General features: G+C 35.4%; 2 protein-coding genes across 2 annotated transcripts in view; one reads left to right on the forward strand and one right to left on the reverse strand.

Annotated features, from left to right (window-relative positions):
* Positions 1-27,913, reverse strand: part of LOC129236030 (cadherin-99C) — a 300,265-nt gene that overhangs the window by 133,239 nt on the left and 139,113 nt on the right. The gene's annotated exons all lie outside the window — the stretch shown is intronic.
* LOC129237151 (uncharacterized) lies at positions 1,322-27,736 on the forward strand. Its single transcript, XM_054871652.1, has 4 exons — positions 1,322-1,326; positions 27,058-27,245; positions 27,314-27,383; positions 27,477-27,736. The coding sequence occupies exons 1-4, from the start codon at positions 1,322-1,324 to the stop codon at positions 27,541-27,543; spliced, it is 330 nt and encodes a 109-aa protein (XP_054727627.1). The 3' UTR covers positions 27,544-27,736.

The raw sequence follows: 27,913 nt of genomic DNA on the forward strand, positions 1-27,913 counted from the left end.
AAACTAAAAAGCAAAATTTATTGCTAAATTTATATTTGCAAGAGGTACGGAATTCAGTTAAAGAGTCATTGCTCAAAACTCGTCCTCTTAGGCCGGGTCGATTTGTGGGGAGGCAAAAAAATCGCGCATTGCTCTGTGAAAATCATATTCTAGGGATCAAAAAAAGAAACTTTGCCGAAGGAACCATACCTCTAAAACGAATTCTGATGAGCGGTTTTTAAATCGACCCGCCCTACGCCCTCTGTAGCTAAGTGAATTTAGGCATCGCAATTTTTCTAGTAAGCTGTAGAAGTGCACCGTAAGCAGGCATTGCGCCATGGTTGATAATTTCAAACTTAAGTGAGATTTTTTTATTTGGTTTATTTTAAAGAAACTTCACGGTTTCGGCAAAAGTGCTGATAGATTTTTCTTTTATGCGGGTTGTTAAATAATATTTGTATTTCAAACTGTTCAATTCCTTTTCGAGTAATGGACAAAAATTCTACTAATTTTGTAAAATACACAAGTGCACTTACTATTATAATTTCTTTTTGGGTATGCAGTTTTAAAGCCCATTGTTTTGGTATAACAAAATGCCAATTTGAAGTGACCACAAGATACTATTTGATTTTTGTTTTTTTTATCTGAGGTGTTACGCCTTTTTTCCATACAAAGTATTTATAGATGCTCGATTTTTTTTACATGGAATAAAAAATCTAATAAAAAAGGCCAAAAATTAACAGGATATTTTATCCGCTTGAATCTTGCAATTTTTTATACCAAAATTCAATGGGCTATAAAACTGGATACTCAAAAAAAAAAATATTAAAAAGTTGAAAGTTTTGATGAAATTTCCAAAAATTCTGAAAATGTTCGTATGAAGCTTGAAACTTACTTAAGGTGCGCTACGTGGTTTTGGTATGTATTTCTGGTATGACAGTATGAGCTATATTTTTATAAAAAATAATGGTGAGTTTATAATTTTGCAAATGGGTGTATGTGAAAAGCAATCGTAGTGTTATGAATTAATAGTACTAAATATGGGTAGATATATAAATTCCTTAATATAATGAAATGACAGATTTTCGCAAAAACAAAATGCAACATTTTTTTGGCTGCATTGCATTACAATGTTTATGCAAAGTTGAGTTTTGGTGACCTAACAACTAAAAGTAGCAAAGCAGAATTTCTTTGTCTCTACCATTGGAAATGACATAGAATTGTGTGGTAAAATACTTGAGAAAAATAAGACTATTTAGATCTGGATATTAATGAAAACGCCAAATATTACCAATAATTTTTTTATCTCAGTTCATGTATGCTGAGTGCTGGTTTGTTAAAAATGAAGTAAGTCAAAAGAGTTTATTTTCATATAAGTTCGCCGAAAATCGAAAAAAACTTTTTATCATTTCAACGTATGACACTTATATTTAGCAGCGGCGCTCTTAGAACCACGCCTTCTGATGCTCGGAATATTCTTTTCTTCTTAACTCCTCTAGACTTGGTTGGTAAACAGACACTGGTAACACTATTGCTCGGTTTGCCGCAACTAATGGAGCGATTAGGTGTTGGACACTCGGTCTGGGTCCAATTATTTTGACTATTGCTTATTTATTAAGGTTATTTTGTATTAGAATTTCAGCTAGACGTGAGTGCATTTACAGTGTACCTGGTCGGAAAAACTGCATACAGTTCTTTACTGATGGCTCAAAGCTTGATGATAAAGTTGGCTTTGGAGTCTACAGTATGTAGCCAATATAAGCGTTTCGGCTCATCTTCCTAATTGTTGTAGCGTATTTCAACCTGAAATTCTAGCCATTAATGAGGTGGCTGTCTAGTTAGGCAAAAATGTGACAACCTTTGGAAAAATATAACTTTTTTTTGAAAGCCAAGAGATGAGTACATAGTCTGACATGTAAAAAAGAATCAGGCTAAAAGGGCACGTCAAACGCTCAAAGATGCTACTCAATCGGTCAAAGAAAGACGTTTCTATGTTAGTTGCTTTTATTACAGCCCACTGCCTCGGTCGACTTGCTCAGATATCGGACATATCTCATTTTGACTATTGCAGAAGCTTCAAGAATGAGGAGGAGGAAGAGTCTGTCAGACATCTTCTCTGTTACTGTCCCGCGAGCCATGCCAGTAGGTTTAGATACTTTGGCTCATCGTACGATAAAAAAACAAACCGGATGAGTTTATTTTAATTGTTTGAGCATTTTTTCGGACTATATAAAAATGAAAAGCCCATTTACCGAAATTCTCTAATTTACCTATCTACTCTTATAATTATATGATCACTTGCAGATGGTGTAACTTAAGCCCCTTCGCCAAAAATCGGTGGCTAAGATGAGAAATATACAAACAAGCAGTTACTTATACATTCACAAGCAAATACATATATTATTTAACTTAAGTGGTATATCAGTAAGTAACCAGATAAGTGCCGAACTTCCCGCCGCAACATCTCAACGCAGCCAATGCCAAAGGGCAGCCACTTACCGTTTCACGGCAATAAGAAATGTGTATTTATGCTGGTCTGTTTTTTGTTTTTATACTCGTTGTTAAAATTCTACAGTTACAGCATTGCCGTTTGTAATTAACTGTTGCGGCCTGTTAAAAATGATTTAGCTTTTGGGAATAAAATAAAATAAGAAACGATGAAGGAAAGTTGCGAGGTCTTAAGAGCAATTTCGCAGTGCGGTATAAAAATATCAAAACTAAAAATAAAATGCAATGAAATTAGCCAAGTTCGAGGCAAGTTGAAAGAGTGCACACATACAGAAATAGATGCACTAACACACATTTACATATGCACTTCGTGCACTTTATGGCACGTTCACTTAGCGACTTGTTGTAGAAATGAATTCTTCCTGCACTGTTTGTTTTTGTTTTTTTTTTTTTGTTTTTGCAAACTATGAAGATGCCACTTACGGCTCTCCAGCTACAAAATTTGAAGCTAGGTGTTGAAGCTGCACTTTTTAACAAGTAGTACAGTTATTTAGTACAACAAAAACAATAGCACCTTTGACTACAGCGCCTACTGCGATTTTATAAATTTAGTGAAGTGAAGAAAAAGAAAAATATTTATTTGCTGAAAAGTCAACGATGTTAGCAATAAGTTGGCCATTAAGATGGCAGGCAACAAGTGATGCCTGACATTCTTTCCTTCTGTTTCTCGGCGCTTATTCTTGGCACATACGGCAGCTCATCAGCTAGCTGTTGTTGTTTGTTCTTGTTTCCCGTTCGTGGCCAACTTTTGATAGCTCAAAAGGAATGCCTGGAAAATCGCACGTTAGACAACAGCATCATTTTTTACACCGGCGGCCTGCCTACCTACCCACCACCTGCATCCCTACCAGCCTGTCGTTCAGGATTTTCTTTCAGCTCAGTTTTGATGTTCTCTGCTTTTGTGCTTTATATGCTTGTTATGTACAATACTTTTAGCGTTGGGCACATGACATCATTACGACTACTTTCTGGCAACTCGCAGTGCTTTTTGCAACACTATGCTGGTGGTTGGTGGCAGCTGGCTATCTGCCTACTGGTGACGTGTAAGCTCTTGCGAGTTCTATGATCTTCTTTTTTCTTGTTGTTGTCTGCAAACATATTTTGCACCGCTTTCCTGGCTCGTTTTTTATTTTATTTTTGATCATTAACACTTAAGACCAGCATTAGTGTCGGCAGCGTTGATAATTTAGTCACTGTCAGTTGCGATCTTGTGGCGGTATTGCTGATGGTGGTCATCAGTAGATTTTTGTTGTTCTGGTAGTGCATTTTATAAATTTTTAATATATCTGTTTGGGTTTTGTTGTGCTGGTAGCTCATTTTATAAATTTTTAATAAATTTTCATTAACTGTTTGAGATTTGTTGAATTGTGTGATTAGAAAATAAATTTAGTAGATCTCAAATTTATTAATTTTTATAAGGGGATTAACTGCTAGTCAGGGAGGAAACATAAAGGTTTTATTTCCACTAGAAAAAGAGCCAAGTACTTTCATTCACACATCCCGTACACATTTTTGTGACATTTTGAGTGGGTCTTAAACTGATTCTTGGCAGTTGCCTGCTATTATGTTGTACTCCTCAACACCTTTGTCAGTTCTAAACCTCAGTTAAGGGTGGGCAAAATAGCTCCCAATTATTCTGTTAACATAACTAGGCACCCCTTCTTCTGGCATGCATTGCAGAATAGCTGTATTAAAAGCAGTTTGCACGGCCAGGGTTACCACAGCGCAATATCCTATTTCCCGCCACACCATCTCTTGGCCTCGATGGCTTCTTTTGCTACTCCTTTATGCATTTGATAGCATCTACTGTTGAGTGGGATTGCCTGAAGGCGAATTGGTATGCTAAGGGTGATAGCCTATCGCAGATAATTCCCTTCCATTGTGTCTAGTAAACATATGGGTGGGTTACACTCGGTTTCACCAGGGTTTTCATTTGGTAATCACAAGGGTTTACATCTTTCATCTCTTTTGGAAAGTGTCTTCGTTAAGGTAGGTTTAGAATACTGCTAAAAATATGTATGAACGTTTAGCAATTGCCGTTTAGCAGGACCGTCCTAGTTGTTATAGCATCCAGGCCTGGAGCTCTCTGGGACTGGATAATGTTACTAGCCGCTTGGAGTGTTTTTTCGGTAATGCAAAGGATGTCATTTATTTCGAGTTGAATGCAGTGCGGTTATATATTTTCAGATCTTTGAGGGAACCGCGCCGTAAAAAATTTGTGTTTGTGTGATTTTTGTTTCAGGGGCTTGCTGTCAGCATCTTTGCAAAGTTTCGTGAAATTTTCTAGTTCGAATGCATACAAAGAAGACGAGATCGAAAGGAAGCTACTATGTTGGCTGGGAGAAACTGTCCCATTGAATATTCTATGAAGATAGAATTCTGAAGTCAATTCCGTCGGGGAGGTGCACATCAAAGTAATTGCCACAGTCCGTCTCTGTAATTTGGTAGTCCCAACTTTTATAATCTACTCCCGTTCAGTTTGGCATTAAAATATGCCACTTCCCTGTTTTTGCAGCCTATTGGACGTCCTAAATATCAGCTATGGAACATTTGAAATAAATTGTGTCGATTAGTGCAATGTTCTAAAATGTATCACACATATATACATATGGAGCAGTCAGTCGTTCCACCTCTTGCAAGTAGATCAGAGAGAATTTGGTGTTAACCGTCTTCCACCACACCAATACGCCCCTACAGCTTCTGCAATGGTCGTAAAATGGTAAACCTCTTGCGTGTCCACTGACCAGTGAACACAACTGAGAGTTTGGAAACTGAATGCCGAGGAGCCCCAGGACTTTCTGAGTTCTCCGTCTATTGTACTGGGGCTACAGGGTACAGCACACGAAGAATAAGAGCTCCATCCTTTCTGCGCTTTCTCGAGGAATATGTTGTGTAATTTCCCTTTAACAAGAGCCTTGATCGTGGCTTGACTATCGAAAAAGATGTTAATATCTCACTCGCTTCCGCGATTCCTAAGCTTTCTACATGCCCGCAAGTTCGCAAAGACTTCTGCCTGAAAAGCACTAGCAGTATTCGGCAGTTTAAAGGAGATAGATAAATTGGCTGATTTAGAGAAAACCGCTGCTCCGACTACCAATTCCATTTTGGAACCGTCAGTGAAGTCAGAGGTACAAGCTTTGGTGCAAATTTTTCGTTCGTTCCAATCCTGCCTGCTTCGAAAGATAGCCCCTCAAACTCCAGTTTGCGAATAGAGAGAACTTAAACTTTTCTTTTGCAGGAAAATTTAATGCCGTGAACGACTCCCAGAAATGTTGGCTCTTTCGACATTCACGGATGTTTAGTTTATTATTAACTCAGTTAAGAGTATCTTAAACGGCCCTTAAATGGTAAAAATGTGGAGTCAGAAGGAATCTCAGTCCAAGTGCATTGGTAGGAATTGGATTCATTAGTTTAAAGAACTATTTTTGTATGTTTGAGTAGAGATGCTAAAACTTTTCCAAATACAAAGCGCGTGCAGACCACATTTCGCCACTTCCTTAGTAACAGATACCAAGATTTGAGAGCATTGTTGCCCTCAATGCTATTGGCGCTGATATCGACATTCAACAGGACACTATAATTTTTTGCATAACCGGGAAACATTAATTTAAAGCCGCCGTAAAAAGGCGTCCGTAAGTATCAATCGCGGCTAAGTATATTCTTTAAATATTTAAATAAAAAAATGTATTTCATGCTCCCATTTCCTTCATTATAAACCGCGAAAGCCAAGAGCTATTCCTTGAGACTGCTTATTAGTTAATGAAAAAGAAACAAAAAAACAAAAGAATAATAATAAAGCGTTACTGTAACAATCCGTAACACCCCATATCGTCAGCAAACAGCTTTTTTGCAACACCACAACAACAAAATACCAAACGAAAAAAGGAACACAGGGAACACAAGAGCTATTCGCAGCAACACCCGGAAACGGTACCCAAAGAACTCATTGTTAACATCAAAATAATAAGGTTAAGCATCTTGAGCGATCATTATTGCAGCAACAACTAAGTTTCCTACATCGACATTAGCAACAATAATAATAAAGCGCAGCACTTCTGTTGCAACAGCCACTGAAGAACCAAAAACACGAAATAAAAAACACCTCAAAAAAAAAAAAAAAAAACAAGAAATAGTGTAAGAACAGTAAGAAATGCAGAAAATAACAATAACAACATAACCCATTTAAGCCATAGCCAGCGCATTCCTTGTAATTGAACCTTAACAAGAACAACTCAACTCAACTCGACTCAGCTCAGCTCAGCTCAGCTCAACTCAGCTCAGCGGCACCGTACTGAACTTTGAATAGAGCAAAGGATAGGGCAATGCGAGCTTTGGAGGCTGTGGTGGATGTAGCAGGAATGCAATCATAACATAACGGACCATAATCAGCCGAGAACCACAACTGAGCAAGCAGTCAGCGTCTTGCAACACAGCTTGCCACATGAACAAATGGTGCAACAAACGTGTAACAATAACAGCAAAAGAACAACAGAGCAGTTGAAAAAATATGTACAGAAACAAACAGTTGCAAAAACAAATTGTGTGGGGCAGCACAACTCCACCCAGCGTAATTTTACAAACAGCTTCATATCTTTTGGACTGGAATGAGCATTGCAGTTTGCTCCTCCCCACCTCAGCTGACTCTGGTCAACCACTGAGCCGGGCAATTTGAGTCCACCGGCAATGCGTGTGGTTGTTGTTATTGTAATAATTTTTTTCTTCAATTTCAATCCATACTTACTGCTTTTTTTTCTGAGTGTGGTTGGCAGTCTTGCGCGTCAGCTGGCAGCTTGGTAGCATGGCTACGTGGCCGCTGCCACTCAATAATGTTGCTGGCATTGACGATTCAACTTCAAACCATATCATATTATTTTAGCTTGTACTAAATTGGTTTACTGCTTTGCGCAAGCCGCAATCAAATGCATACACACACACACACAGTGAAAAAGGCTCATACATATAATATTTCTACTTGAATTTTCTCAAGAGTATCTTCATCACACGCAAGAAATTCAAATTGTTACCACTTAATGCGGAAGCACATGATTTGAGAGTGTGTATATGCATGTTTGTTCAGGTAAGTACGCATGTACATATACACACGTACTTGCAAACTGGCAACTACATACATAGTTCTCATATAAAAATTTATGCTACAAATTGTTAATTGTGCGAATGCCAGATGTTGAACTACTTTCGCAAATTGCTAATATTATTTTCTAATTGCAAATTAAAGCCAACGACCTAAATATTTCTGCAAATGATGTGTGGAGAATTGTGTTGAGAATTCTTCAGTATTTGATTAACCAGAGGAAGAGACTGGCATTTACTTGTAAAATAATTAGGTAGACATAACAAACATTTACTCATTCTCGTTGGTCTGCTTGCGAAAGCACTGGGAATCTTTGTGGGAAAGAGAAATTAGTAAAGAAATTTGTGGTACACATAGGACGGAATGAAATGAAATGGAATGGAATGGAGTGGGGAAAAATAAAAGTAAATGGAAAGAAATTGAGTAAATTTAATTGAAATTAAGTAAATGAAATTTGGTCAAATGAAATATAATAAAATTGATTGAACAAATGTGAAATATAATGAAGTTATATGAAATGAAATAAAAGAAGCGCGGTGTATGAAAAGAAACGAGATGAAATGGAATAAAATAAATTTAAATAAAATTAGTTCAACTGAACTGAATGAAATGAAAAGAAATGAAATGAAATGAAATGAAATGAAATGAAATGAAAAGAAATGAAATGAAAAGAAATGAAATGGAATGAAATGAAATATAAGAAGTGAAGTATAATAGAAGGAAACGAGAAGAAATGGCAAAAAATAAATTTAAATGAAATTAGTTCAATTGAACTGAAAGGTAATGAAATGAAAAGAAATGAAATGAAATGAAATGAAATAAAAGAAATGAAATGAAAGGAGAAGGAGTGAAATTAAATAAATAAAATGGAATGAAAGGAAACAAAATAAAACGAAATGAAGGAAAATGAAATGAAACAGATGAAATGGAATCAAATAAATCTAGAAAAATAAAATAAATGAAAGCAGGTCAAATAAAATGAGAGGAAACGAAACGAAGTGAATAGAAATGAGAAGGTATGAAATAAAATAATAAAAGACATGCTTGAGCAAGTGAATTCGGAACATCGGAACATGTGATGAGACGTGGGTATATAATGAGTGGGTTTGACATGCCAATCAGTCAACAGGCGGCTGAATGGCGCTATCCACATGAGCCGAAACTCAAAAACCACGTCAAAGTCGGTCAAGGGTTAAAGTCATGCTACTTGTTTTCTTTGATCATCAACCATTCCAAATGGTTCTACGGTAAATAAAGAATATTATTTGGAAGTCATGCGACATTTGAGAGAGAATGTATTTACTTAGGAAACGGCCCAATTTGTGACAAGAAAACTCATGGATCTTGCACCATGATAACGCACCGTCACACAAGGCTCATATTGTGAACACTTTTTTGATTAAAAACTCGACAAATATCATCGAACAACCACCGTAATCACTGGATTTAGCCCCCTTTTTCCTTTTCCCAAAACTTAAATTGCCACTCCGCGGACGCCGCTTTGAGTCGTTAGAGGCCATTAAGGAGAATTCGCTGAAGGAGCTGAAGAATATCTCTTCAAACATTGCTTTATATAGAAAAAGGTTTTCCACGTCGGATTCGCCTTTCTTGGTAGCATTGAAGAGGTCTCCCTAATAGGGTTGCCGTAATTATAATAATAAAGTTCATTAAATCCCCAGGTTCGTTCAAGGAGACTCAGGAGCGTAAAAGGCGAGCTCCAGTGGAATCACAATGGGACTATTCTCAACCTAACTTAACTTAACTTATGAAATATAATAAAAAGATATGGTACGGACCTTTGCAAAGAAAGTATTCAACAGTCGCTTTCCCTGCCGGATCTGCTGGAAATTAAATGGCGGAGAATCCCTACCACTTTAGGCTACCTGCTTATATCGTACTTAGGCCAAAGTGTTTTTGACACAGCACACGAAATGAATGAAATAGAACTCCATCTGTCTTGCGCTGTTTTAAAAAATAAGTAATGCAGTTTCCCTTTAACAACGGTCAAGGGGACCCTGTTGTCTGAGGTGGGGACAACTGAAAGAGGTTCTGTCGACTTTTGCCTGGCAAGCTTATCGGCAATTTTACTTCGATCTATCTTCCCGAGTCCTGGAACCCAGAAAAGATAAATGTTTTTTGAGCCGTTTGATCTCCTCATTACAGAATTTGGCCAGAAGAGTTATCCCTTAGCATTTGCATGCCTGCAGGATCGCGAAGATCTCTGCTTGAAAAACACTACTAGTTTTTGGCAGTTTAAAGGATACTGAAATATTGGCTAGTCTAGAGAAAAACTTCGTTCCAACTTCAGATTCCGGTCGGGGAATCCGTCGGTGAAAACAGAGATGCCTATGTCTAACTGATGTACAGACTCTCTCATCTTTCCAAGCAGACTGGCAAACATGCCCTCAAAACCAAGTCTGCGGATGCCGAGATCTGTACAAAGTATAGAGAAGAAGAAATCTGCCTCAAAATGCTACCATGTCTTACAAAGGCCAACCTCCTTCAACCAAATAACGCTCCGAGCGGGAATGGACTGAACTTGAAGACCAACGGGAAGTAATTGCAGAATGACATTAAGGGCGGTAGTGTGTGTACATATTCTAGGTTTAATTTCGATTTCGTTAGGTGTTGCCCAACATTTCGACAGTAGAAAAAAAAATTAAAATAAAAGCCTTATAGCAAAAGAAATACAATTAACTAATTAAATTATGATGGAAATTTCAATTTCACGCATTTATAGAAATATATGTAAGTACGTATGCCATTAATAAGCCACGACGACCTGTTGGCCATGCAATTTTCGCCGCAGCCAAAGTGGCAGACAGCAACAAAAAATTGTTTGCAGATAACGACGCTGTTGTTTATAAATTATCTGTAAATTTTACAAAATTATTTGCGGTTCATTTGCGATGCCGAGAGTGTGACAGACAGCATTGTCAGTGCATTTTCGATGTTGAAGCAGTTAACAATTTAATTTACTTACACACAAATGCAAACTCTTACAGGTACCTGCAAGTATGTACGTTAAACATATGCTGATATATATTTATGTATGTATATATACGTGTGCACATGCATTCGCTTGTATGTGCATGCATGCCGCCATTGTTAGTGGCGCAGTTGCAATTGAAAGTTGTTTTGCTGCTTTGGCTGTGATAAACAGCTGAATGGCTGCAGCTGAAGGCCAATGTGACCTGACACCAAACCAACTCGGCCAACAAAAGCAGCAAACGACATGCCAACAAATCATTTAGAGTCGATAAAAAATAAAATAAAATAAAATGAAGTCTAATAGAATACAAAAAAATAAACCGCAAAAAAATAAACCGCAAAGTTCAAGCAAAAATGCAGAAGAATACAATTCTTGAAAAAATTTAACTGAGCACTTTTAATTTTTTCGCCCTTTTTTTCTCTTTTTTTTAATTTTATTTTTACTTTTTTTTGTTTTTTAGCTACGGATGCGCTTTTGGCATTTGCTTGCAATGTAGACTGCATATTCATACCTGTTGCTTGGCTCACTGCCTTCTTTGCGGGCACCCCAAGTTCTATGCAACTAAAGATGCCAAATGGTTAATTAATAATAAAGTGTTGCATTTACAACGCTGCAATGTTGCGTCACACAAATGAAAAAATTGTATTCATAAAAATCGTTGAGCGGAACAAAAGAACATTTTGCATGGTTATTGGCGGCATAGACAGGGCCAATGAATGATGGCATCGATGGAAAAACTGCGCTTCATTAACACAATTGCATGTGGGTTGGAACTGTTTATCTAATTTTTTCCTTAAGCGTTCGTGTCACCTCATTTTGTTTTGCACATAAATAATAGCAATGCAGCGTCAGTGCAGCTAAGCAGAAAACAAAAGTCCAGAAAGCAAATGAGATTTGAAGGCTTAGCTGGTTATAAAACCTACAACAAATACTTAAAACGAGTTAATACTTAATTCTGTGAAATTCGATATTTATGCAAGTTAGAGTGGGTCAATTTGTATGGTACGATTCTTTCGCCAACGTTCCTAGCAGTTTCGGATTCTTCATAAAATTCTACGCAAATAAAAAAAAACAAGTCCATTATAGCATAGCTCTGAAGTCAATTTCGAGGTCCCCCAAACTTTGAACTGAACTGCCTTTAATTAAAATTACGTATAACCACATTTCCTTTTAAAGTAGTAAAACCATTGAGAAAAAACACGGCACCATAAGCGCCGCGGAACGGAGATGAAAGTCATTCCAACAATAGGCAAATGGGCTTAAAGGAACTTCGGCGAAGTGAACTAATAGGACTATGAATAAGTTCGTGCGGTTTTTTTTCGAAATTTGAAACTTTATTGACGTAAAATGGTTACAAATTTAATATTCAAAGTATTGTCCATCGCTTGCTACTACTTTTTCCCATCTTTCTGGCAATTCACGGATTCCCTTTGTGAAAAATTCGGTCGGTTTTGCCGCAATCCACGAATCGATCCATTTTTTGACTTCATCGTAATTACGGAAGTGCTGGTCAGCCAGGCCATGTTGCATCGATCGGAAGAGATAGTAATCGGATGGCGCAAGCGTTTCTAAGTATGTTTTGACCACTTGTGCAACATGTGGCCGAGCATTGTCATGTTGCAAAATAACTTTGTCGTGTCTATCGGCGTATTGCGGCCGTTTTTCTCGCAGTGCTCGGCTCAAACGCATCAATTGTCGTCGGTAGACATCCCCCGTAATCGTTTCATTCGGTTTCAGTAGCTCATAATACACAACACCCAGCTGGTCCCACCAGATACACAGCATAACCTTCAGGCCATGAATATTCTGCGCCGACGTCGATGTTGAAGCATGGCCAGGGTATCCATACGTTGCCCGACGTTTTGGATTGTCGTAATGGACCCACTTTTCATCGCCAGTCACAATTCGATGCAAAAAACCCTTTCTTTTGTGCCGTTGAAGCAGTTGTTCGCATGCCATAAAACGGCGTTCAACGTCTCTTGGCTTCAATTCATACGGCACCCAATGGCCTACCTTTCGGATCATTCCCATGGCTTTTAAACGTTTGGAAATGGTTGATTGATCAACTCCCAAAGTTTTTGCAACCTCTTCTTGCGTTTGAGCCGGATCTTGATCGAGCAATTCCTCCAATTCGGTATCCATGAACTTTGGCGGCGCACCCTCGCGTTCTTCGTCTTCCAAGCCAAAATCACCACTTTTAAAGCGTGCAAACCACTTCTGGCACGTTCGCTCAGCTAGAGCATGCTCACCATAAACTTCCACCAAGATACGATGACTTTCGGCTGCTTTTTTCTTCATATTAAAATAATGAAGAAGAATTCCCCGCAAAAACACATTATTTGGCACGAAATTCGACATTTTCAAGTGTGGTAAAAATATTGTTGTTTACGCTTCAAATAAAAAACTTATACTGACGTTTGTGCCTTACGACAGTAGCTCTCTAATGAATGTTTGGAAATGTGGATCGATGGAATAATAATCAAGTTACGCCATCTGTTGTAAAACCGCACGAACTTATTCATAGTCCTATTATTTCATGACTCAGTTCCTCTCGGAACTGTTTTTTGTTTTTGTTTTTATAATATATTATAAATTTTATTTTATATTATGTTAGTAAATTTTTTTTTAATTTAAGTTAATTTTATATAATTTTTTATTTATTTATTTATTAATTTTTATATAATTTGCTGTTTTTATTTAAAAATAATTACATTTTTTATTTTGCATTTGTTTTCGAATTATAAAAATTTTTTTAATATTTATATTTAATTCAGCAATTTTAAATTATTGATAAATACTTAATTTTATATAAATTGTTTTCGTTAATCTAATTTTTTCTTTTTTATTTCATGCCACTTATTGCAATTTAATTTAATTTAGTCTAATTAAATTTTTTTCGTGGCCGCCGTAGCCGAAGGGGTTGGTGCGTGACTATCATTCGGAATTCAGAATGGGCTCGAATCTCGGTGAAAAACCAAAATGAAGAAAAATTTTTTTTCTATTAGCGGTCGCGCCTCGGCAGGCAATGGCAAACCTCCGAGTGTATTTCTGCCATGAAAAAGCTCCTCATGAAAAAACATCCGCTGTTCAGAGTCGGCTTCAGGGGGAACACTACTGTGGACGCGTGAAAATTAAGCGATTTTCATGAATTTTTTTTTATATTATACGTAGGGATGATTAGTTGAGGATCGGACAAATTATAATTTATTTAACACATATTCAACTATACTGGCACAAATTTTTATTAAAAAATATTAATATTATTACAATTGTTATTAATATCAATACATTGACGTCATAATAAACTGATGCACCCTGGTGGCCACGATACAACGGTGAAAAATCATCTGAAAGCAAAAAACCAAAAAAATTCTTAATTTGTACATTAATGGCTATCGTCGTATGGTGCGGCTTTTTTTTTAATTTTTTTGAGAAAATGGCGCAGGTTTGAAAAATTAGTTTATGGTTTTACCTTTTTTTCGTTTTCGAAAGGCTAGAAAAAGTATTAATTCTTTGGAATTTTAAAAAACGGCTATGTACGACTGTAGCCAATATATGTACAAAAATTAAAAAAACAAAATTAAAATCGGTTCATAAGCCTTCGAGAAATCGAGGCCACCATGTTCAGAAAAGTCGTTTTGAGAAAAACGCGTTTAAAGTTTTCATTGGCGGCTCTCAATGAGAGCGCTCAGTATTAAGTACGATAATTGAAATGATATGTAAAGTATAACTTCGTCAATTTTCAAGATTTTAAGTTAAAAGGTTTTTTACATATTTTTGAATATGTATATCTACTTTAAGAAAATGCTAAAACAAAAATCGATATTTTTGAAAAATCACAGTGGTGTTCCCTCTTAAAACTGTAGGTCCCTCCATTTGTGGAACAACATCAATTATGGTATATATATATTAGGCCGGGTCGATTTGTGGGGAGGCAATCGCCCATTGCTCTGTGAAAATCATATTCTAGGGATCAAAATAAGAAACTTTGCTGAAGGAACCAAACCTCTAAAACGAATTCTGATGTCCCCCAATTTGGGTCGAACTTTTAGTGTCTTTTGTTGGGAGGCAAAAAAATCGCCCATTGCTCTGTGAAAATCATATTCTAGGGATCAAAATAAGAAACTTTGCCGAAGGAATCATACCTCTAAAACGAATTCTGATGTCCCCCAATTTGGGTCGAACTTTTTAGTTTCTTTTCTCATGTAAAGGCCAAATATGGTGATATTTTGAAATGATTGTATGGGGAACCCCCCAGGGGAGTTCCAGGGGGTGTGCCACTGGCATGGGTGGATCGCCAGTCCAAAGTTAGTGGGGGTCGGTCATACATTTGGACTCGATTGGGGCACTCTAAATGGGTCAAAGTGGGATTTTTCAAAATTTGCCCCTACCCAAAAGTTCGACCCAAATTGGGGGACATCAGAATTCGTTCTAGAGGTATGGCTCCTTCGGCAAAGTTTCTTATTTTGATCCCTAGAATACGATTTTCACAGAGCAATGAGCGATTTTTAAATCGACCCGAATATATATTGTATATATATTAATTATATCTTGTTTTTTAAGTTTTCTAATTTTATTTTATTTTTATTGCACTTCATTATTGCTTTTTTTGTTTCATTACGTTTAGTGCAATTTGTTTTAATTTTATTCTAATTCATTTTTTTATAGTTGTTTTTTCATTCTATTTTTTATTTTATTTTTATTTATCTGTTTTTGTGTGTTTTTCAGTCCATTTGACTTTTTATCTATACTTTGTATCTTTAGTTTAATTTAGCGTAAGTTAATTTTAAATTGTTTCTTGTTTTTAGTTTAAATTATCTAAAATTTTTATTTTGTTTTCTAATTTCACTTTATTTCAATTTCATTTCTTTCTTGCTTTTTTTGTTTCACTACATTTAGAGCAATTTTTTTTATTTCATTCTAATTAGTTTTTTTTTAAATACTCATCTTTTTCATTTCATTTTGTTTTTTAGATTAATTTATTTAACTTTATTCTGTGTTATTTTATTATAAGTTTTATTACAGTTTAAATATAATAATATAATAATTTTAACTTAGTTTTTTTATTGTAGTTTTTTTATTGATTCTAATTAATTTTTTTGAATACTAACCTTTATAATTTCATTTTGTTTTTTTTTAATTAATATAATTTAATTAATTTTATTTTGTGTTATTTTATTTTAAGTTTTATTACATTTCTTTAAATAATTTGGTTTTAAATTTTTTTGATTTAGTTTTTTTTTTGTATTTTATTTAGTTTAATTTAACTTAACTTAAGTTTAGCTAATTTTTTTTAATTAATTACATTTTTTATTTAGTTTTATTTTATTTAGCTTTTTTGTTTCATTACATTTTGTGTACAAGTATCTTAACATAGTTCTATTCTCATTTTATTTTATAATTTTTGTTTTGCATGTTTTATTTGTTTGTATTTAGTTTAATTAGATTAAATTTTAATTTAATTTTCTTTTATTTCAAATTAAATATATTTTTTTTTGTTATCTCATTTTTATTTATTGCATTTTATTTTGTTTAACTTAGTGATTCCATTTCGTTTTTTTATTGCATTTCATTTGATTCATTTCGCGCCATTTGCTTAGAAACAATGCTATGGCATTTCATTCGTTCCATTTCCATTTGTTTCATATGGATCAATTTGATTTGACTTCACTTAATTTCAATTCGCTGCAGTACGTTGCATATTATTGCACTCAGAGCAGTGAGCCGTAAGCCCAGGCAGTTAGTGCTCCTTTTAATGTGAAATAATAATTTATTGTTTTTTTCCTTATATTAAATAAATAAAAATATTTCACTCAGTTATTTTTAATTTAATTTAATTTTTTGTCTCTCCTCGTGGCCCCATTTCATCAGTCATTCTTGCTTTTTATGTTCTTTTGTTTCGTTGCCATCATTTCACTTTGATTCCGTTTCATTCCCTTCCATTCCATTCCATGTTATTTGATTGCATTCTGTTTCCTTTTATTTCATTCCATATTCATACATTAGTTCCATTTTTGTTCACCTTTGTTCTCCACTTTTATAGCAAAAAGTAGTAAAAATATGAAGTGGAAATACGGGCTCAAACTCTACACGGAAAAGTGGTAACATAAACAGCAGACCAAATGACAAAATAGTTGCTGCAATTTAACTACAGTGAGCGCCAACCACAAAACCAGCCATTAAGCTAAGCTGATGCAATAACAAAACGAAAAAAATAAAAAATAAAAAAATCTAAGTGCAGCAGGTTAAAGTTCACGTCAACTGCCTTCCAATGCTTTATTCTTCTATTCCCACTGCAATGATGGCCTGTGAAGAGTCGCATTGTCGCTCGCTATTTACCTACTTTTTGCTGAGTTCGTGTCAAAAGCCGAAACGAGTGTGGCAACTACACGGAGTTGATATTTTTGTTTAAAATCTTGTTTTTCATATTTTAATTCGTTTTCAACATTTTCGACCCAGAAGATGCGCTCTCCCATGCATGCCACTCTGGCACCCCGCACACTCCACTCATTCCCTAGCCACACTCGTCTTCACTATCATTCCACTCCTTTGCCAATGGCGTTGTCACGCGGCAGCTAATGTTGCACATTAATTTACCTAAATATTCGCATGCAACAACACTCGCATGTGACCAACCACTTTGAAGCTTTGCTTTTGTGCTTATGCTAGTTGTTGCTGTCGCGTCACTCTGTCAGCTGCACACAGGTGCAGCAGCTGTCAAAAAGCACCTAACGGTGTTGCTAGTTATTTACTTATAGGCATACTTATTTAATTTTATTGTGCTTGTATGTGCGTTGTTGCTACTGTTGTTTTTGTTGTTATTGTAGCAGCTGGCTAACACAGTGGCTGCCAATTAGCGCAGTCTTTGCCGAGTTGTGGCCACTTTACTAAGCTGCCACATTCAGTGACATTTGCTTGCAACAAATATGCAGCAATCATTTGTCTTAATGAATGCGAATATACGCTAAAGCGCAAGCGCATTGCCGTTAGCTGAAAGAAATATAAACTATCTACATAGCGGCATACGTACGTACTCACAGAGCGCATTGCTGCTATGAATAAAGAATAGCTTCTGACTGGCCGAAGCAGCTGCTTTTTTGTGTGCTTTGCAGCGGTAAAGCTGCACGTTTTTTGCATTAGTATTGGTATGGACAAAAAAACCAGAATCCGTTGCTCATTGGCTTCTAATGTTGCCTGTGGCAGTTGTAAGTGTGCAAGTCAGTGCGTTAAGTAGCACTTACGGTGATTTATGCGATTCTTGTGCTAAGCTGGTGCTGCTCGTATGTTTTTATGTGCATAAGTCGATGTGGGTATATGAGTTTAATGATTTTTCTTAGCTTATATAATTTTAATGAAAATACTTTTTTTAAACGAAATGCACGCAATTGCCAGATAATTACAACGCACTGAAAATGTATCTAAATAATGCCTCCACTCTTCTTGGTTATGTTATAAATACCATTTTGCGTTGAACCTCATGCCTTCAGGCTCACCGGTAGGTACGCAAATGCACAGTTGGTTTTGACATTTGTATCCTAGATCGAGTTTTTTCCAGAAATTATTTTTTTAATTTTATATAATATAACGAACCGGAAAATTACTAATCCTAATTTGTCTTAAATGTTCGCAATTCCTTGCTCTTTATTGCCCATCAGCTCAAGATTGAGCTCCATTTGGTACATAAATAGTTACATAGTTGAGAAAATTTATATAATTTCCTTAATAATTCGCTAAGATCCGCCTCCGATTTGTGTCTTCAATCTTGTCAATATCTCACAAATGTGTGAAGCCTATTGCCGCTTCGCAATGCCATAAAGTTTCTATGAGAAGCTGAAGGGCGACTGCTTTCTTCAAAAATCTATTTTTAATATTTGACAATTGAGGGGCGACCACTGTGCGGATCCGAGACCTGCCGAATGTTAGTCATACACAAAGATAATCGCCTACAGCTTAAACTGGGATATTTATATTATATTTTTTTATATTTATACTTTCACATTCATTTACACGTGCAGTATATTTTCTTGTGGAAAGGCTTTCAATGGAGGAGGTCAAGCAGCAGCTAATTTTCGCAAAGTTGCATAAGTGATTTCTGCTGATGGCTTAAAATTGATGTCCAATACTGTGACGCCATTTGCTTGTTTTGTTGTTCCTTAATGTGTGTTTCTGAGAACAATGGTTTTGATGATGTGGGACGGTAGGATATGTTCGGCTTCTTCAGTCGTCGTTCGATGGTGTTGATACTTACATTTATTCCCTTTTTAGCAAGAACGGATAGTGCTTGGCGTTGTCGCAAAGAAGGGCCCCGCTTAAAAAGTAGGACAATCACTTTATCCTGCTTTTTTGTCGTCCCTCGCTTCAAGCCCCGCTCGTGAATGTCATTAACATTTTTTGTACACCGTATACCACTGATTTCACATCTCAACAAACTTTTTTGATTTTTAATCACTTTTGCAGTCGCGCCGTAAGATAATTTCGGCCCTTTCGAATGCGTTCATAAAAACACCGCCTCAAAACGCTTCGCGTGCTTCTCACTCATTTTTGTTTGGTTGCGTTTACGGGAAAGTTCCGAACGACACTAACCTGAGTGAGTTAGCACTGGCGTCGTAGCCCTTGAGCGGGTCTATTACGCAGAAAAAGTAGATCGAAATATATCTTGAAGTTCCAAGAAAAAAGAACGGGTCTTTTTTTCTGACACAGACTGTATGAGCACTTTATTGTCTAGCGACAACGCCGAGTAAATAGTATTCTGACTGACCTGCCAAAAGCATGTCAAGAAAGATGGTTGAGAGAACTCTGAACTGGCACCGTTACTTGTCTGGTGTTAAGCTGATGTAATTGAAGAGTTTTAATAACATTTTTTATTAACAAATACCTTTTTTTTATGTCTGTTGTCTTTTCGAATTTCTTTCTTATGCTCATTAAAATAATCAAACTTTTAATTTTACTTAAAAAAGCTTACTCTTCTGACACTATTTTCTTATAACTCTCCAATAGCTCATCTACACACAATTACGTGAGAACAAAGTTACGTTAATTTTTTGACTTCAATTCATGTAAACCCGTATATTGTACATTGTAACCGAATTGGTTGATCGTTGACTACTATTCTGTGGTACCCCGGGTTCAAAAGGAAGAAAATATTTTTTCTGGCAAACTTATGGGTGTATTTCTGCAAAGAAACAAGTTTCTCATACAAAACCATTTGTCGTCTGGAGACGGCATAAAATTGTGAGTCCCTCGCTTTGTGGAAAAACATCAAGACGCGCATTACAAATAATGTAAGCACCAATTTTATATATCATTCTTGGGCAAAGGAAGTACCTTTCTTAACCATATTCATATTTTAATGATCAGTAACGTTTGGTAGACGCGTCATTTTGAACAAGAGTGGCTTCGCTAGTTCCTACTCTTACAAAAATAAAGCGTAAATAGTGAGATTTTTCTTTACGCAAATTTCAAAGGATATCTGACCTTTAGGAGTAAGAACTTCACATTTATTCGGATGGGTGTATTTCCAAGTATTTGAAAAGTGAGTAGCAAAACGCATAAGATGAATAAAAAACAGCTTTCATAGACCTTATGAATTTGTGAGTAAAAACTAATAATATATGTGGCTCGCGAGTTTTTCTATAATCCTGATCAACTTAAGAATTTAAAACCGGCAATCAATTAACACAAAAATATTTTCGATTAAGTGGAGGCGATCGCTATTTGTGTTCGTGCTTTTAAAACATAAATGTAAATCTGTGATATGGAAAAAAGGAAATGACTGTCACAAAAAAGTCACATTTAATTGCAATTATTGTAAGCGTTTTCATTATCATCCAATTAAATAGTAAACAAAATGGTCACACCATTATCCAATTATCAAGTACGACTGCACTCACAAATCACAAACTCATGCATACATACATACACACATACATATGTATGTGCATAAGTAAATCAAATCAATTGAAAAGTTAGACGTGCGGAAAAAAGTGTGTCACCGCCAGCGGCTGTCATGCGAGCTAAACAAATAGACAATGAAACGCAAATGAAGTGCAGGCACACACACACACATACACACAATACCTGTGTACGTTCGCATTGTAGCTAAATATTTGAAGTACTGATATGTAATTAAAGTGGATATCTTATTGTGAAATCGAAACTGTAAACGATTCTACATACACACTCACTCAAACATACATATAAATAGGAAATAATGAATGTGAAAGTGTGAAAAAATTGTATATCTAACGGAGCGTAGCAATTTTACACACTTTCTGCGATTTGCAATTGTTTGTGAGGCTGTGCGGAATTATATTTACAAATGCATGTGTATGTGTATGTATGTATGACTATTTCAGTTAATATCATTTTAAAATTGTTTACACTGGTGTCAGTTTTATGTTCATATTCAGGTATAAACACGCATACATACGTGCATATATAACACTGTGGTACAAAAAAAAAAGTTGCAAAAAAACTTTGGATCGGACATGGTGAGGGTTGTAGCTTATGAAAAACTGAAAATAATGGTATAGTTGAAATTTCCAATACACCCCCAAAATCTCATTTTATGGCCATAAAACCGTTTTTCAGTAGGTTGATATGAACAATCACTCCTAACTTCGCCAATTTCCATCCGATTTCGAATTTGCTTTTTTAGTTCGAAAGAACAAAAACAAGCCTTTTTGACAGTGTGTTAACATTTTTTCTGAAATGACAACTGACGAGACTGTAGACGGAAGTATTTGGAATTTTTTTATTTTTTCTCTATTTTTTCGACTTTGACATAATTTTTACGATATTATCCGATATTGAGGATTTTTTTTAGTACACTACTGTTATAGTAAATTTAATTTTGCGTCAAATGAGCTATATTTGACTGTAATTGAATTAAAATTAGTAGAGTTGTGCGAGTTTTAAGATTTTTTGTTTTTTTTTTTACTAATTTGGAATGTTGGTATAGCTTACGCTAAATGGGAATAAGGACGTGTTTTGATGCGTTATTATAGATACGTAATATTTATTGGAGTATATATGAATACATAAGAGTACACTGTACTGCATACAACAGAACTGGTTAGAACTTACGAAAATATCTGACATATTATAGCACATTTTTTTCAATAGAAATATGGAAAAGCTCCCAAGTGTGCCAAAGTTCACACTGTACATTGATTAACAAAAGAAGTTTGTTATTATAATTTAACCTTATTAAAACGTCAAAGTTTTATTGTTTGTTTCATTGAAATTCAAAAGATATAAATCAAAACGTTGCCAGAAAAGTCAAATTTCTCAATATTCTCCGATGATATGGCATCATCAGCCTTATCATAAACCAGATGATTGTTATTTTTGTAAAACGGACGTAAACGGTCATCATTATAAAACTCGAAAGCACATAAAGTATGCTGACGTTGCAACTGTTAAGAACCCCGTAGTCTTGGACGATATGATTGACTCAACTGCAGGTCATGAACTGAAGGAAGTTCAACTCATTGCTGATGATGATCAAACTGATAACAATAAACCTGATGATGAAGAGTACTTTCCGTCTGGTTCTAAGTTTTCAGAACGAGACATTGTATCAAATTCAGATTTTCAGGATCTTTCTCCTGATTTACATACTTCTATCGGGAAGGCAATCTGAAACGCTCGCTTCTCGATTTAAACAATGGAATTTAGTTGATGACGACTTCAGATGAATGATGATGATCGAATTTCTTACAGAGAAGTATTCAAAACTGATGAAGAAATGACAAATGTACCGTACCATACTAAACTCCAAAGGGCCGTTTCCAATGCATTTTTAAGTTTGGAACCAGTGCCGTTGTGTACTGCACCGTACCATACCGTACAGTGCTGCACTGCGCAATACTCCAATAAATATTATGCGTTTATAATGACACTTGTTATTATTTTCATGCTTCGAAACGCATACCAAATCTCGTAGTAAAAAAAGAAAAAATCTTAAAACCCACACAACTCTATTAATTTTAATTCAATTACAGTCAAATATAGCTCATTTGACGCAAAATTAAATTTACTATAACAGTAGTGTACTAAAAAAAATCCTCAATATCGGATAATATCGTAAAAATTATGTCAAAGTCGAAAAAATAGAGAAAAAATAAAAAAATTCGAAATACTTCCGTCTACAGTCTCGTCAGTTGTCATTTCAGAAAAAATGTTAACACACTGTCAAAAAGGCTTGTTTTTGTTCTTTCGAACTAAAAAAGCAAATTCGAAATCGGATGGAAATTGGCGAAGTTAGGAGTGATTGTTCATATCAACCTACTGAAAAACGGTTTTATGGCCATAAAATGAGATTTTGGGGGTGTATTGGAAATTTCAACTATACCATTATTTTCAGTTTTTCATAAGCTACAACCCTCACCATATCCGATCCAAAGTTTTTTTGCAACTTTTTTTTTTGTACCACAGTGTAATATATACTAAAGTGGTGCACAAGTCGACATATACATATGTATGTGCTTTCAAGTCATTTGCTAAATTCACACAACAATGCAGTGTTTTGTTCTCAACTAACAGTAACAGGCAATAGCAGCTAGAGAGAAAACCAAATCATGCTTTTGCATGACTTGTTTCTCTCTCAGCATTGTCACTACACACATATTTCGGCAAGATAGCAAGAAAAGCAATGACACTGAAAGGCAATGAAAAACAATTCAATTCAAACAAGTGAATTGTGTCAAATGTGGATTATTTACTTACATGAATTCCTGATATTTTAAAATCAAATAGGCAGTTAATGTTTGGTATGATGGTTTTGTAGAATAAAAATTAAATTCTGATTAATATTTGAATACAACTTAAACTTTGCCTGCAAATATTCTTCTGCGCACTTTATTGGCTTTTAAATTTACTAAAAGCTGTCTTATTTCATAACTTCAATAGCTTTAAAAATTATTCATCGAAAGTTTACCGTTATTTATTAATATTCTGCCCTTAATACGCAAAAGTGCGCGGGGAGCGAAGAAATGTGTATGTTTGCAATTTTCATACATCTCGAAGGTGTGCTAATACACACTACGTACATACATACATATGACACCAATTCACACATTGTACTTGATGTCTTTCGGCAAAGCTTGTATGAGAATGTTTTTCTACCATTGCCATGCAAGCATATAAGCAGCGTCGTGCAATTCGTGCACTGTCGATAGAGCCGAAGTAGTATTGCTTTTTGAAGACAGTTTTTCTTCGTTGCTGTTCAAGTTGTGTGCCTACATTGCTTTTTGTCATCACAAACAGTGTCACATGCAATGTGTGACTTGTTGCTTTGTAATAAGCAAGTCATTTGTGCACCACTTTAATATATACATAGGGATGGATGGATAGATTTGTGTAGGGTGAGATATCATTTTTGGAGACCCAAGCAGGGAGACATAGGGATAAGGCTTTAAAAGAAATGCCATGGCTAACTTCTCTTCAAACTTCACTGACTTCTCGAGGAACTTAGTTGACTCAAAAATTTAAGTCAAGTGAAAGCCCGTCAAAGGCAGACAAACTGCTCTGTAGTGTAACCCACCATTTGATAGTTCATACGCAAGTGCTTAATGTTGGACCCATGCAACAGTTTCTACCAAATCTAAATCGATAATTGTGTCTACTCCCATTGTATAAGTTGCAAGTTGGTCCAAAGTTCGCATAATCATAAAAGGCTTAATATTTTGGTACTCAACAGAGACCGGCATCGAGTAGTCTCGGGCTTTCTCGTGCGTCATCCTTAGTAAATTAGTAAGTACCTAAGTAAACACAACCGGCGCCAGTTATACAGGCAAGTACGAGACGGAAATTTCTATTTTGCGAGTTTATGCAGTTGCATGAGAAGAAGTAAACTGCCATAAGAAGCAAACTGAGAAGTCATGAAAAAATTTAATAATTAGGAGTTTATTCAATGTTGATAATTGTCGTATAGTTTTTTTAAATTTTTGTTTTGTTTTTTGAAAATTTTTGGGAAACAGTTGCCTTAAGATTTTTTTCATATTTATTGTAATAATAATTTCTTAGACTATACTCAGAAATCACTGTAAAATCTAGTTCTACTTTTTTAAAAAATGAACAACCGAAACTGTTTTTCAAAAATTTTTTTGTGTATTTTCCTTTAAAACTTTTTTTTTTAATATTTTTTTTGAAAAGTGTATTTACTTTTTTTGGAAAAATTACAAAAAAGAACAGAATTTCAAAAAATTCTATACTTTCTTGTGGAGCTATTAAAATAAGGATTCCATCACAATTTGTGTTATTGCCAAGTTATCTCTTTTTATAAAAAAAATTTAATACTTTTTTGAAAATTTATCTGTTTTTATAACAAAACAATTTCTTAGACTATACTCAAAATGAACAAACAAAATTTTTTTCCAAAAAAAAGTACTATTTTCAAAAATTTTTATTTAAAAATATATATAAAGATCAAAATAAATTGTTTCTAAAAAATTTTTAATAAAAAAAAAAATAAATAAAATTAATAATTGTAAATTGTATTTGTTTTTGAAAGTGTATTTTCTGTTAAAAATATTTTTTTAAATATATATATTTTTAAAGTGTATTTTCTGGTAAAAAATTTTTTTTGGAAAAATAAAAAAATAACATAATTTCAAAAAATTCTATACTTTCTTGTGGAGCTATTAAAATAAGGATTCCGTTAGAATTGGTTTTTGTGCTTCTATTGCCACGTTATCTGTTTTCTCGTCTTCTTATATGTCTCTATGGCCTAGGATGAGGAGAATATCGATAAGGTCATTAAGTTCCTTTACCCATTTTACTTCATTTGAGGAAATGGCTTTGAGCTTAGGCAGACAGACCCATAGAATGGTAATACTGCGCAAATTTTTGTTTTTAAATGGACGAAGAAACTTGTTTTCCAAAAATTTAAAGAAAAACATTATTATTTATTTTTTATGAACGAAGAAACTAATTTTTTAAGGATTTTGTTTTGTTTTTGAATGAACAAAAAAATTGTTTTTGAAAAAAAATTGTTTTGGAGCTTTTTTTTGTGTTTTCCAAACATTTTTAGTTGGGTTTAAAAAAAAGAGTATTTTATGGTTAAAGAAAAAATCTAATAAAAGTGAAAGAAAAACAATTTTTCTATAATTTATTCATTTCACTTCTTAATGTATCAAGCGCAGGAAGAAATAAATTTCTGGAAGATTTAACGAGTGACGAGTGACAAAATACTTGAATCACCTGACGTGAGATCGCTCAGTAGTTCATTTTCGTTTTTGAGAATTCGGTGTTATTGCTGCAGCTTCTCTTGACATTGCACAGCTTCTCTCATTATATATGTACCTCTATCGCTTAGGACGCGCAGGAGATCAATGCAGCAATTTCCTGCTAAATTATCAAGTCTCTCTGCTCACTCACGGAAAGTGTTGAGTCTGCCCGGTCTTACATATAGAATGATAATACCGTTGTAGCGGTACTTTCGCTTAAGTTAAACCTTTTCACTAAGATTTTTTTGACATGGGCTTGCACCTGGAAAATACTCGAAAGCTTACACGTCGACACTGATATCCTTGCTTTAGGGCCAAAGATGCCGGCTGTTATGTCTTCTGCAAATTCTTATTCTTTTTCCTATTCCTCATTTCATTTGAACTTTAAACTCGTAATTAATTCAATTTAATTCTCATTTTTATATTCAAACGTAATTGGAGTTTCGGCATTAATTTTAATTAGTTTATTGTTTTGTTTTTTGTTTTGTAACTGAAAGCAACTCTCCCTAATTACTGCCTTTATTCAAATGCAACATTTTCACGCTAATTATACAAATTCACTTGTTAGCTAAAGTAGACGATAAGAATCTTCAACATTTGTGGAAACAGCAATTACAGGCAGCTGGAAAAGGCACAAGAATGTGAAAAGGCAAAAACCAAAAAACGAGTGGCTGCAAAAGCAAAACAGGCAAGCAGCAAATAATGAACCACCTCAGTGGCGCTGTCAGCGATCGGCAAATGTTGCTGGCTGCCCGAAATGCCAATTTAAATCGACTGCAACTAAAATAATTGCCGAAGTAAATCCAATAGGGAATTGAGTTGTGGCGACAGTGAACGAATAAGAAATGGCTTAAGCGGGAAGGAGAGAGTGTGCGCGAGTGTGCGGAAAGCGGGTTCCCGATTCAATTTGAATTTGTTAGGGAAAACGAAAAAAAAAAACAAATGCAATTTACATGGCAGAGGTAAGCGGATAAAAATCTTGCTGTCACTAAATGCTACGCTGGCAGTGTAAAAGCAACAAATACCACACACACACAAAATAAAAACTGCAACTAAGCGCAAATTCAGCTCTACCACTTTGCAGCACTTTTTTTACATAACCTATTTTCTTTCCTTTATTTGCTTGCGCTTGGTAGTAACTTTTCCTGCAGCAAGCGAAAAAGAGACGAAAAAAATTACGAAAAAAAACCAAATTCGCGCATAATTTATGCAAAATTGGTAAAAACGTAGCGGAAATCAGGTTAAACCGCATTCAGCATTTATGTTGGCGCGTCAGCAGCGGCACTACCAGTTCGATCGGGTAATCGATCAGGCGTTTACGACGCCCAGCCAGCAAGTAAGCCGCCTGGGGTTGAGCGACTGGCTAACGCTAAGGCGGCTGCGGCGGCGCTGCGACTACAACTGCCGCTGCTTTGCTGGTCCCGAGGCGTCTTTTTGGTGCACTGTGCGTTTTGAATTCAGGATTTTTTTCAAATTTTATTATAGCAGTTGCTTTTTTCTTCTTATTGTCAGCAACAAGCTGCATGCTGTCAGACAAGTTAACAAATCTGGTCAATTGCGGTAAATGTTGCAGTTTCGGTAGGTAAGTACCGTTATCGTATGCTATAAATCTATTGGGAATTGCAAACAAAAAATATGTACCCACCAACAGACACACATACACTCGTGCTTGCAGAACACATTCATTATATTTGCGGCTTTGTGCCACATTCATTACATTTTACTCAATGAGCTGCATGTGACGAACTCCGTGCACTTGAATGGCTTGATGATTAAAGCGTATACATATCGACGAACAGGCGCACAGATGGTAAGATGACAGATTGATGTCCATCTGTAAGTACGAAGTTAGCCGCAACAGTGACATGTGGCACGGAATTAATCGATATTTGCTTCTATTCAGCCTTTTCAATACAGAAAGGTTGCTGATCAGCACTGAGTAGCTGCAGAGAAGAACGCTCTTTTGTAGTCGTTGGCTGACGCAATTTATCTAATTTTCAGAAGGGCCCTTTATGCAGATATGAGCGGATTTGAATGGTCATTCTCGATGTTAGATACAGCTGCAAGAAAAGTAGTATTGAAAAACAAATAATTTAATATCTGAGATCAGAA

The sequence above is a fragment of the Anastrepha obliqua genome, chromosome 1 (genome assembly GCF_027943255.1).
Source record: "Anastrepha obliqua isolate idAnaObli1 chromosome 1, idAnaObli1_1.0, whole genome shotgun sequence".
Taxonomy (NCBI): domain Eukaryota; kingdom Metazoa; phylum Arthropoda; class Insecta; order Diptera; family Tephritidae; genus Anastrepha; species Anastrepha obliqua.

Excerpts from the sequence above, each read along its gene's own strand:
- LOC129237151 (XM_054871652.1), top strand. Across the intron at positions 27,246-27,313 it reads AGGCGTCTTTTTGGTGCACT|CAACAAGCTGCATGCTGTCA; the intron begins GTGCGTTTTGAA and ends TCTTATTGTCAG. Across the intron at positions 27,384-27,476 it reads AAATGTTGCAGTTTCGGTAG|AACACATTCATTATATTTGC; the intron begins GTAAGTACCGTT and ends TCGTGCTTGCAG.